This window comes from Herpailurus yagouaroundi, unplaced genomic scaffold (genome assembly GCF_014898765.1).
Source record: "Herpailurus yagouaroundi ecotype Mexico unplaced genomic scaffold, PumYag 142, whole genome shotgun sequence".
Lineage (NCBI taxonomy): Eukaryota > Metazoa > Chordata > Mammalia > Carnivora > Felidae > Herpailurus > Herpailurus yagouaroundi.
In genome coordinates this window covers 48927110-48940401 of record NW_024412397.1, presented here as the reverse complement: position 1 = coordinate 48940401, position 13292 = coordinate 48927110, and the positions used below count along the sequence as shown (strand labels likewise).

The 13292-nt window shown below is 43.7% G+C and overlaps 1 protein-coding gene across 5 annotated transcripts in view; it reads right to left on the bottom strand.

Moving 5' to 3' along the window:
• Window positions 1–13292, bottom strand: part of SLC35D4 (solute carrier family 35 member D4) — a 136710-nt gene that overhangs the window by 89949 nt on the left and 33469 nt on the right. For all 5 annotated transcript variants that reach the window (XR_005791693.1, XR_005791694.1, XM_040479230.1 and 2 more), the window contains exon 5: window positions 6645–6722. Coding sequence is in view for 3 of the 5 variants with exons in the window: in XM_040479230.1 (XP_040335164.1) it covers window positions 6645–6722 (78 nt within the window). In the remaining 2 variants the exon portion in view is untranslated. The remainder of the gene's footprint in view (window positions 1–6644; window positions 6723–13292) is intronic.

Sequence of the window (13292 nt, the reverse complement as noted above, 5' to 3'; positions counted from 1 at the left end):
GGGCATCACAGAGTGTGTTTACATGTTGGTTCTTCCATTTAGCTGAGTTCTGTGAGGGTGACCAATGTGTCCGCTATACCTCCATAGCCAAATGTTTGATATAGAGTATATACTTAATAAGTGTTGAACAACCAAAAGAATGAGTAGCAATATTGTAATATTCAACTGTGACAACTATATCTGCAAGGTAGCAAGACTATTTCCACAAACCACACGTTACCTTATAAAAGTCAAGCTGTGTGTGTGTGTTTGCGCATGCATGCACAAAAAAACAGGGATGATGACAATGAACCACAGCTCCAGATGGAGTATATTCTCATAACCTGGGAACAAGGTCATGAGGAGGTCAACCTTCCTTTCCAGACTTGAGTCTGGTGAAACCTGACACAGAATGGACAAAAGAGGCCTCAGTGTGAGTCATAGGTTAAGTCTAAGAGGTGTCATATACAGCTGTGTTCCTGGTAATATCTGGTCACTTTGTTGAGGCTCCAGGCTAAATGATCAGGAAAGTGAATCATATTGAGAAAATATCACGGCAATACTCATCACAGAGCAGCTTTTAATGCCAACCTACTAGAAATCACCTACAAGTTTACACACAGATACTTGCCAACACATCATGTTCCATGTAAGTAGAATGAGGACACAAACAGAGACTCCCGACAATTGATCAGGAAAATAGGATAGTATATCATTTATGTAAGTATGTCTATATATGTGCCTAGAAAAAAAGTCTGAAAGAATAGAGTAGTATCCTCTGTGAGGTAGGATCACAGTTGATTTCTGGGACATTTTTCCTCTGCATGTTCTACAATTCATTATAGTTTATTCCGTTGATAAAGGAAATAAAGGTTTTAAAAATATTTTTTAATGTTTATTTATTTTGAGAGAGAGAATGTGTGTGTGCAAGCAGAGAAGGGGCAGAGAGAGAGGAAGAGAGAGAATCCCAAGTAGGCTACGTGCTGTCAGCACAGAGATCGACATGGGGCTCAATCTCACAAACCACGAGATCATGACCTGAGCCCAAATCAAGAGTTGTACACTTAACCAAATGAGCCACCCAGGAGCCCCAAAATAAAGGTTTTTTTTAAAAATAACTAAATATGTATGTAATCCATGCAATTGTTTCCTAATTTGCCCTGACAAGAAATGATGTTGTTTATAAAGAAAACAATCAAGGGGCGCCTGGGTGGCTCAGTTGGTTGAGTGTCCGACTTCAGCTCAGGTCACGATCTCACGGTTCATGAGTTCGAGCCCCGCATCAGGTTCTGGGCTGATGGCTCAGAGCCTGGAGCCTGCTTCCGATTCTGTGTCTCCCTCTCTCTCTCTGCCCCTCCCCCATTCATGCTCTGTCTCTCTCTGTCTCAAAAATAAATAAACATTAAAAAAAAAATTAAAAAAAAAAAAAAGAAAATCAATAAACCTAAAAGACAAGCTACTGAATGGAGGAAGATATTTGCAAATGACATATGTGATACAGGAGTAGTATCTAAAATATATAAAGAACTTATATAACTCAACACCTAAGAAACAAACAATCCAATTAAAAATGGGCAGAAGACATGCACAGACATTTCTCCAAAGAAGACATCCAGATGGCCAACAGACACATGAAAAGATGCTCAACATTGCTCATCATCAGGGAAATGCAAATCAAAACTACAATGAGATATCAGCTCACACTAGTCAGAATGACTAAAATCAACAACACAAGAAACAACAAGTGTTGACGAGGATGTGGAGAAAAAGAAGCTCTCATGCACTGCCGGTGGGAATGCAAACTGGTGCAGCCACTATGGAAAACAATACGGAGGTTCCTCAAAAAGTTAAAGATAGAATTATTCTATGATCCAGTAATTTCACCAGTGGGTATTTACCCAAAGAATACAAAAACACTAACTTGAAAAGATATATGCACCCCTATGTTTATTGCAGCACTATTTACAATAGCCAAATTATAGAAGCAACCTAAGTGTCCCAACAGATGAATGTATAAAGAAGATGTGGCATATTGAGGCACCTGGGTGGCTCAGTTGGTTAAACATCCAACTCTTGGTTTCGGCTCAGGTCATGATCTCACAGTTTGTGGGTTCAAACCCCGAGTTGGGTTCTGCGCTGACAGTGCAGAGCCTATTTGGGATTCTCTCTCTCCCTCTCTCTCTACTCCTACCCAATTCATGTTCTCTCTGTCTCAAAATAAATAAACTTAAAAAAATTTATTAATGTTTATTTATTTTGAGAGAGAGAGAGAGAGAATGAGCAGGGTAAGGGCAGAACACCAGGGAGACACAGAATCCAAAGCAGGCTCCAGGCTCTGGGCTGTCAGCACAGAGCCCGATGCAGGGCTCGAACTCACAAGCCATGAGACCATGACCTGAGCCAAAGTCGGATTCTCAACCGACTAAGCCACCCAGGTGCCCCTGAAAATAAATAAACTTTAAAAAAGAATTAAAGAAGATGTGGCATATACATATACAATGAAATATTATTCAGCCATAAAAAAGAATGCAATCTGTCCATTTGCAACAACATGGATGGACCTAGAGGGTATAATCTAAGTGCAGTCAGTCAGTCAGAGAAAGACAAACACCATATGATTTCACTCATATGTGGAAGTTAAGAAATAAAACAAACAAACATTAAAAAAAAAAAGAGGTAAAGCAAAAAACAGACTCTTAACTATAGAGAACAAACAGATGGTTACCAGAGGGGATGTGGGTGGAGGAATGGGTGAAATGGATGAGGGGGATTAAGAGTACACTTGTGATGAGCACCGGGTGATGTATGTATGGAATTGTTGAATCACTGTATTGTACACCTGAAACTAATGTAACACTGTATGTTAACTATACTGGAATTAAATTTTTTTTTAAAAAGAAACAATGCTGTTTAGTGTTAGTGATGAAATGGAGATGAAGATTCAAAATATTTTGGCGTTTATCCAGTTTCTTCCTCTCAGCCTGGAAGTCTGGCCCCTGGTTTTTGCCTGATGGAGATACCCCTGAGGACTCTCTAACCCTGTTTCTTACGCGCAGCCTTGACTATGTGATCAGACTTGTCCACCAGGAAGAAATACCTTGTAGAAATGCCTGGATCTCTTCCCTAGACCAGATGAATCTTCATTTTCAATTCACAACAAAGGTGTCCACTTTGAAGATAAGAAGCATGAGTCAGTCTCCCAGAACCTGAGCAACTCTTGGTGAGTTTCTTGACCTCAGTGACTGGCTAGTGAATATTCAGCTTGGCAATTCTGGGGCTGGACTTCGGGGCTTTGCAGAGAACACGTGGTCCCTGCCAAGGGGGGCTCTGAGAAAGCAGGCAGAGACCCAGGGAAACTCCTACTGCGTTTCATTGAACCTCAGATGCCACTGATTGTAAAATTCCCCATTCTTTTATATACTATCAAGAAAGAAAGCATTTGACCATGGCAGGCCATTGATAGTAAAAGCGTCCCAACTATAGGTAGTGAATACTTTTTTAAAAGTTTATTTATTTTGAGAGAGAAGGTGCAAGCAGGGGATGGGGCGGGGGGGGGGGGGAGAGAGAGAGAGAGAGAGAGAGAGAGAGAGAATCCCAAGCAGGCTCCACAATGTCAGCACAGAACCCGATGCCAGGCTCAAACTCATGAACCGTGAGATCATGACCTGAGCTGACATCAAGAGTCGGACACTTAACTGACTGAGCCACCCAGGTGCTCCAGTAGTATTTTTTTAACGTGAAAAAAAAGCAGCATGTAATCGATGAAATATGGAAATTGCCAGATGGTGTGAGAGGTATAAAGTCAGAGAGAGGTGCTCACGCTCCTTGAGGTGTCAGGGAAGGCTCCAGCTGCATGCAGACCAGCCTAAGATACTGAGAGCCTCCCTCGTGAGACCTCGAGAGTCACCACAGGGTCCCCTCTCACCTCCTGCAGTCCTTTCTCCTCCATAGACAGCTGGATGAGCTTTCAACGCTGTAAATCTGATCGGTCCCTCGGGCCTTTCACACCCAACCCTCGCCGTTCACTGAGCTCAGCATAAACCCCACATTCCTAGCCCAGCCTCAAAGTCTTGTCCCGACTCCAGTCTCATCCTAAGCCACCCTCTCTTTCTTGTCAAGCTCCAGCCTCACTGGCCAAATCCCTTCCTACATCTGGCCTTTTGCATCAGATGGCTCCTCTTCCTGGGAGCCCTCCCCTTGCCCCACCTGTTGAACTCCTGTTCAGCCTTTGTCTGTGTTTAAATGTCACTTCCCTAGAGTGGCCTCTTGGGCCGTACAATCCAGCAGGTGGGTGTAATGATTTGTCTAGTGTCTTCCCTTCTCGGTTGATGCTCCGTACGAGGAGCCCAGAATGGTAGGGCCATGCCTCTTCCTCACTACTATAGACTCAGAGCCTGGCACAGTAGGCACGTATTTAGAATAAATGAGATGGTGTTGAAGAGGTTCTCTGACAGATCACAAGAAAGAAAACATCACGACATGGTCTAGGAAACATGAGAAGTTTGGTTGTGGCTGGATTTTCTAAAACCCTAGAGGTAGATGGTATCCTGGTGGTGACAAGCTTTACATGCCTCTGTGTAGGTCATGCGTAGTCCCCAAGTACATGGGGACGTGATCGGATCTGTATCAGGAGGTCACTTGCGTGCAGTGTGGAGGAAGGTGAGGGGGAGAGGCAGGGGGAGAAGCAGGGGCAGAGGCAGGGAAGGCAGCCAGGCACTACTGCACACCTGGCAGGCGATGGCAGGTGATGGCAGGCGACGGCACACACACAACGCAAAGACGGTCCAAGCCAGGTCTGCTCACCCCAGGCCCTACTTGGCTGCCCAAGGGCTTGGGAGAGCAAGATGTCATTTGGCCCCTAGCCAGATAGCCCTGAAAAACAGATGAGCATCTGACCAAGGTGACAGCAGCAGTGGGAATGGAGAGGAGGGGACAGATTCAGAAACAGGGTGTGGTGGAGGGGTGGGGGGAAGACGACCAAACCAGGACTCTAAGAACCCCTATATTTCTGACTTGGGTGGTGATGATCAGGATCATGGGATCGCCAAGTAGGAAGCAGGTTAGGAAAACAGCAGTTCCGGTTTGGTCCCTTTGCATTTCAGATGCCCGGGAAACAGCTGGGCAGACAGCTAGAGGCAGCAGGCCATGGGGATCTGAGCTCAAGAGAGAGGCCTGGGCTGGAGATGGGACACAGGAGTCACAGTGAACGGAGCGGGGGCGCTGCCATGGGTGTGGGTGAGACTATCCAGAAAGAGTGTGCATGGGAACAAAGGGCTCCTGACACAGAGCCCTGGGAGACCCTGAAGGGCAGACGAAAGAAAGGGAGAAGGAAGAGCCAGAGACCGGGGAAGAGAACCAGCAGGTCAAGGGGGCCAAGAGACTCAAGGAAAGGCAGCAGTGAACCTGATGAATGGTGTACAAGGCCAACGTAAGTCGCATAAACGCAGCCATCGGTGACTTCAGCCTGAGCAACTCCAGGGGAATGGTGGGGGCAGAAGCAGGAGCAGGTTGGGGGTGAGAGGGGCACGAGGCCATGAACAGCTCTGAACCTGACCCTTCCTCCCTCACACACTGTGCTGGGGGAGGGCAAGGACGCGGTGGGGCGGAGGCAGAGGGGTGCACAGGCAAGAGAGCGCACCGGCGTTGGCATCCAATGTTGGTTTTAGAAACACTGCCTTTCAGAGCTGGGTTAGTGTTGGTGGTGCTCCCAAGGCCCACTCCATCCTTGGTGGACTGAGAGCACTGAGTGTGTCCACTGGCTGAGGAAAGTCAGCCAGCAGAGACAGAGAGAGGTCAGTTATCTAGGATAAGGAGGTAGTCCATGGAGCTGCCCACAAGCAGCAGATGGGAATGACAGGGTGCACAGGTGTATGGAGTGGCCTTGGCCACGGGAAGGATGCCTCTCTCTCCCACACACCTGTAAGAAGTGAGCTGCCTGAATGGCCAACTAGCCTCTCTGGTTGGAAAGTTCCACATTTTTATATGAAACCATCTCAAATGGGCAGATGTTAGAAAAAAGAGCTCCCAAAAGAGGACCAAATTAAAACTGCCACTAATAACGTTAATAAATACCTACTAGGCGCCAGAAACTTTCAGAAGTACTTAACACATGTGCCTCGCTGCGTCCTCCCAACAACTGTATGAGCCAGATGTCGTTAGTGTCCCCTTTTCCCCAGTGGAGGCACAGAAAGCAAAGACACTTGCTCGAGCTGGTGTGAGGCAGAGCTGGGCTTGGGAAGAACGGGGATTTCCCCCGGGGGGGGGGGGTAAGAGCTCCCAAGAGCTCCCAATGCTCACCCTATGTGAATCTCTGCGATATGTTTCCCTATGGCCCCTGGGGTTCATTGTGGGTGGGAATAAGGACCCCCGGCCCCATTCCTCGGCCCACAGTAAATTCCTCCTCATATCCCAAGGTGCTTGCTCTGCCCAGACCTGCAGCTGAGTGCCATTCAGATCAAGCATTCCCACACATGCACAGTGAACTGAACAGATGTCAAATACACGATGCTTGAAATTAGTGATGACTGCCAGGCAGTCTTGACCACTGACAGGAAACAGATGGCAGGAAAAGGTAGACACTAATTTGGGCCATTAAAAAAAAAAAAAGTTCATCTCTGAAATTTAAAGCAAGGGAAGCGAGACTAGCATTTTGCATTATCATTTACCTCTTTCCGAAAACACTTCTGGTGCCCACAGATGATAACTTCAGCTACATTATGCAAAGTAAGAAACACAGGAATGGCCTGAAAGAAAACAGAATAATGTAATAAGCATGAAAATGTTTTCTTTGATCCCTTAATTACATAATACTTGGTTTCTGCTTAAAAATAAAGATCCGTGGGAACTTTTGGCATTCACATATATGATCCTCTCCAGCAAAAAACTCTTCTGGGTGGATTAGTGCTCTCTGTTAGAGTATTATTCTTGGCAAGGTGGATGTAGAGGCTCAACACATATTTATTAAGCACCTACTGTGTGTCACAGGAAAAACATCCCACGTACAAGGTGGATACGTGATAGGGAGACTGTCCCTATCGAGGTAAGAGCTCTGATGGAATACACAAAAAAAGCTCTGATGGAATACTCTACTTACTCAGTAGAGTGTCAGAACCCTGCCAAGAGCCAAGTGGCTGCTGAAGAGTTTCAAGGGAATGACATGATTTGATCTGTGTGTTTAGAGGAACTTGGGGTCCCAGTAGAGGACAGAAGGCAGAGATGGTTGCAAAAGTTTTGGGGTGTGGCAGACTGAAAAATGGCCCCCCAAAAGACAGTCACACCCTAATCCCTGGGACCTGTGAATGTCACCTAACATGGCAAAAAGGGGTCTTCGCAATTGTGATTAAATTAAGAATCTTGAGATGGGGAGTTTGCCCCAAATTATCTGGGTAGGCCCCAAATGCAAACACATATATTTGTAAGAGAAAGAGATTTGACACACACGGAGGAGGAGGCCGTGTGACCACAGAGGCAGAGACTGGAGTGATGGGACACAAGCTAAGAAATGCCAGCAGCCAACAGAAGCTGGAGGAGGCGAGAAGTGGATCATCCCATAGAGCCTCTGGAGGGCAGTGGGGCCCTGCTGACACACCAGGATTTCGGCACAATAACGCTGATATTCTCTACAGCTGGAGAGAACAAGTTTCTGCTGTTTTAAGCCACCTGATATGTGGTAGTTTGTTACAGGAGTCATGGGAAATTAATACAAAGAATGGCAAGATGGCGGCCTGAACTTAGCAGTGGCAGTGAAAAAGGAGAAAAGTGTTCACATTAAGGAGATATTTAGGAGACTGAACTGAGGTAAATATTTGAATGACTGGGATCAAATTTGCACCCAAAAAAAAGTGAGGGAAAGGAGAAGAGATAAAAAAAAAAACAAAAAAACAAAAAAAAAACTTAACACTCCATGGGCGCCTAGGTGGCTCAGTCAGTTGAGTTCCCAACTCTTGATTTTCAGCTCAGGTCATGATCTCATGGTTTGTGAGATGGAGCCTGTGTCACGTTCGGTGCTGACAGCACCGAGCCTGCTTAGGATTCTCTCTCTCCCTCTATGTCTCTGCCCGCTCCCTTGCTCGCGCATGCACTCAGTCTCTTTCTCTTCTCAAAATAAATAAATAAACTTAAAAAAAAAAAAAACCTTAACACTCCAGAGGGTTATTAAGGTAAACAGAGCACCCACTGCACATTTACTATTGCTGGGCTGTTTGCTAAGAATGTCAGTCTCTCCAAATCTGATGGGTAATCTTGACATGGTGAGTGGGAAGGATTAAAGGGTGTGGGATTTTGTTATTGTCTCTGTTGTTGATGACAACAATACATTGTTGATGTATTGATGTCAATATTTCTTGAAAAGTGAAAAAGATCAAGCATATACATGGGTTTTGGCATCAGAAGGGGCTAGTGGAGCAAGGCACTTATCCAAACCTTAGTTTGCTTCTCTGTATGGGGATAGCAATTTCTACGACCTGGAGCACTTGGGAGGAATGACAGAAACAAGTAGGTAAAGGATAGAGGAGTGGTTCGGGAGCACTACACAAAAGTGGTCAGTATTAACAGACAGCCCACTCTCAGCAGCCTAGACAGAGGACCCTGAGCTGGGAAACTGTTCCAGCTTAGAGGACCCACTTAAGATCACGTCACTCGCCTACTTCCAGATGGATCTGTTCTTTATCTTTTTGGAGGATATATTTTTACCTTGTTTTTAAAACTTTGTAGCTCTTCCCTATTTTAGTACTTTGTTCTAACTTGCACTGTTTTTTATTCTTTTGGAGTTCTTGCCTTACATTTTCCTGCCTTTTTAACATTTTCTACTCTTGATTTATCTTTCATTAAAAGTGCAACTCAAATTGTTTTTTCCTTTTAAAATCATACTTTATAAAAATAAATAAATGGATAATAAAATATCATACTTTATTTTAACAAATAATCCAATTATAAAATGGGCAGGAGACATGAACAGGCATTTCTCCAAAGAATACATCCAGATGGCCATCAGACACATGACAAGATGCTCAACATCACTTATCATCAGGGAAATACAAACCAAAACTACAATGGAATATCATCTCACACCTGTCAGAATGGTTAAACTCAACAACACAAGAAACAACAAATGTTGGTGAGGATGTGGAAAAAAAGGAACCCTTGTGCATTGTTGGTGGGAATGCAAACTGATGCAGCTACTATGGAAAACAGTATGGAAGTTCCTCAAAAAGTTAAAAATAGAACTACCTATGATCCAGCAATCACACTACTGGCTATTTACCCAAAGAACATTAAAACACTAATTTGAAAGAATATATGCACCCCTATGATTATTGTAGCATTATTTGCCATGGCCAAATTATGAAAGCAGCCCAAGTATCCACTGATAGATGAATGGATAAAGAAGATGTGGTGGGGGTGCCTGGGTGGCTCAGTCAGTTAAGCATCCGACTTCAGCTCAGATCATGATCTCATAGTTCGTGAGTTCAAGCCTTGCATCAAGCTCTGTGCTGACAGCTTGGAGCCTGGGCCTACTTTGGATTCTGTGTCTCCCTCTCTCTCTGACCCTCCCCCCTTCATGCTCTGTCTCTCTCTGTCTCAAAAATAAACATTAAAAAATTTTTAATTTTAAAAAGAAGATGTGGTATATATATACATATATATGTATACATATATGTAATAAGTGATGGAACATTACTCAGCCATAAAGAAGAATGAGATCTTCCCATTTGCAATGACATGAATGGACCTAGAGATTATTATGCTAAGTGAAATAAGTCAGTCACAGAAAGACAAATACCATATGATTTCACTCACATGTGGAATTTAAGAAACAAAACAAACAGGGGGGCACCTGGGTGGCACAGTTGGTTACGGGTCCAACTCTTGATTTCAGCTCAGGGTCATGATTTCACGGTAAATGAAATAGAGCCCTACATCAGGGAGGAGCCTGCTCGGGATTCTCTCTCTCTGCCCCTCCCCTGCTCACTCACTCTCTCTCATTCAAAATAAGTAAATCTTCAAAAAAAGAAAAAAACAGAAACAAAACAAAAGGGGAAAAAGAGAGAGAGAGAGATAAACCAAAAAGTAACCTCTTAATTACAGAGAACACACTGATGGTTACCAAGGGAGTGGGTGGGGGTTGGATGAAATAGGTGACAGGGGTTAAAGAGGGCACTTGTCATGATGAGCACCAGGTGATGTACGGAAGTGTTGAATCACTATATTGTACATCTGAAACGAATACAACACTGTATGTTAACCACACTGGAGTTAAAACTTTTAAAAAGGGTTTAAAAAATCATACTTGATATTTATTATTTTCTAGTTTTTCATTTATCTTTTGTGCTTCTTTTTACTCCTCTTAAATTTTTATATTTTGAATTAATATTTATTGTTTTAAGATCATTAGAGATTTTTTTTTTAACTGGCTTTATCTATTAGGCCATGTTTGGCAAACTTAGGGCCTGGCCTTCTAGTTCTCAGCTTGAGAAGATAGCAAAGAAAATCTTGGGTGGGTTACATGAAAATATGAAAGGGCAGCCTGGATACTATTTATTTAAAATTAAGACCTTTTGGGGCATCTGGGTTACTCAGTTGATGAAGCATCCAACTTCGGCTCAGGTCATGATCTCATGGTTCATGAGTTCAAGTCCTGCATTGGGCTCTCTGCTGTCCGTGCAGAGCCTGTCTTGGATCCTTTGTCCCCTCCCTCTCTGCCCCTACCTACCCTTATTGCATGTGTGCATTCTCTCTCTCTCAAAAATAAATAAACCCATAAAAAATGAAGACTTTTTTAAAAAGTCAGAACCTGACGCAGGGCTCGAACCTACAAACCTGAACCAAAGTGGGAGGCTTAACCGACTGAGCCACGCAGGTGCCCCCCAAAATGAAGACCTTTTTAAAGGACACCAGATTTAGGAACTCTAGACCTCAAGGAGGCTAATTTTCTTGATTTAATAAACCATGGATAGGTTTCTCGATCTCCCTAGACTCTGCTCTGATCACATTCTGGAAAAGGATCTATCATACACACAGAATTGATTTTCAAGTACACTAATGACAGCTACCAACAATGTGTTGGGCACAGTGCTAAGTATTTTAATTGCATTCTTTTATTTAAATCTCCTTCCCAACTGCCATGTTGGGGCCTTGGGGGCTGCTTTGGGCTCTGCTCATGTCACAGCCTCTTTGCATTTGGCCCAAAGGGCTGCGAGAATGAGAGTGAGGGCGAGGTTAGGCAGGCTGTGACCAGGAATCGCCTTCAACCTTATTTGGTGCATCTTCCGCATAAAGTGAGGAAAACACCCCCACTGCTCCATGCCCAGCATGGAGCCCAACATGGAGCCCAACATGGGCTTGAACTCATGACCCTAAAATCAAGAGCTTTGCTGAGTTCAAGAGGCAGACACTCAACCGACTGAGCTACCCAGGCGCTCCCCCCACTTTTTAAAAGTGAGATGGGTCTTAATCATGGGACTTTTGAATTCATGTAAAGAAGGTATATTCTTTTTAAAGCCCTCTATTCCGTCATGTTAAAAAACATTGGGAAAATTTGGTATCAAAGACACTCATTACACTAGATCATAGATCTAGAATACCAGATCAAACATCTGGAATGTTTGTTTCCAAATTAAAACACACACACACACACACACACACACACACACACACACACACAAACTCCTTCCAACAACTCAATTAGTGGGTGTACCTCTTGATTTATAGACAAGGAAACGAATGCTCGGAAGATGAAGAAACTTGCTGAGAGCTCACAATGAGTTCAGAGGCCAAGCCATGCCTCCTATCCAGGCTCTCTACAAAGCCCAAGCTCCTAACCTTGATGCTACAAAACCCAAATTACAGCAAGCCCCCAGTGTAACCTTCCTGGCCTTACAACTGTCCAAAGTCCAGTAGGACTGGTGTGTTCCAAATCCAACCAGTCTGCTCCCTCCAGTAAGAAAACTGATATGATCTAAAATATAGGAACTCAGGGGGACCCAGCTGGTTCATTCAGAAGAGCATGTGACTCTTGGTGTTGGGGGTTGTGAGTTCAAACCCCATGTTAGGTGTAGCGATTATTTAAAAATAAAATCTTTTAAAAATAATAAAATAAAAAATAAAATACATGAACTCAGGGTAAGCTCTATGACCTTTTTAATTTTCTTTTATTTTTTAATGTATTTACTTACTAAGAGAGGGGGAGGGGGGGGGGGGGGGCAGGGCAGAGAGAGAGGGAGAGAGAGAGAGAATCCCAAACAGGCTTCACGATGTCAACACAGAGCCCGACTTGGGGCTCAATCCCATAAATTGTGACATCATGACCTGAGCCACAACCAAGAGTTGGACACAGCTGACTGAGCCACTCAGGTGTCCCTCTTACCCTTTTTTAAAGGATAGCTTCCACTTCTACTTTAAAAAATTTAACTCTGGATTTCTCAAGCCATTTTTCTACTGAGAAGCTAGCAGGCTTTAGGAACAGTAATTGTGGGGTGCCTGGGTGGCTCAGTCGGTTGAGCATCTGACTCTTGGTTTCAGCTCAGGTCATGATCTCACAGTTCATGAGTTTGAGCCCTGCGTCAGGCTCTGTGCTGACGGTGCAGAGCCTACTTGGGATTCTCTCTCTCTCCCTCTCTCCCTCTCTGCTTTTCCCATGCACATGCTATCCTCCTCTCTCAAAATAAATAAATAACTTAAAAAAAAACCCAAACCTGTAATTGTACAATTGATGATCTCAGCCTCCATAGAGGCCTATGAAAAGCAGTTATTAACACAGTTTGCAACTTTTATTACTGATTTTCCTTGGCCTCTAATTCTGTGTACAAGTCCCAGTCTGAACTATGCTATCAGTTCAGGAGAGCCCCTAGTGACTGATTCTCTTAGAAAACCTGCCCTTTATTATCTTATGAAGTGAGGTTCAGCAGGACTTAGTTTTTGTCAAATCAGACAAAAGTTCTGAGAAATGATACTAGCAATAATAATAGCTAAGATATATTGAATGCTTATTATGTGCTAGCTGCTATTCTAACTGCTTTTGCATATTTAATTGTCATTATAACTCTACCAGCTAGATGTTATTAATACCCCCATTATGCAGATAAGAAAATGGAGGAATATATTTTGGTTCTCTTTTTTAACCTTCCTCTTAATAGTTTGAAAACCACTTTTAGCAAATCTATATACTTGCTTGCTGCTAAAGAGAACAGAAAAATAGGTAAGTTCTTCCACAATGTCAGGGGTCTAGGAATGGCCTCAACAACAAAAGGTCCTACCATCTTTCATTCAGGAAAAATGGCCAAGATGAACTACTATAAAGCCCAAATCATCATTTT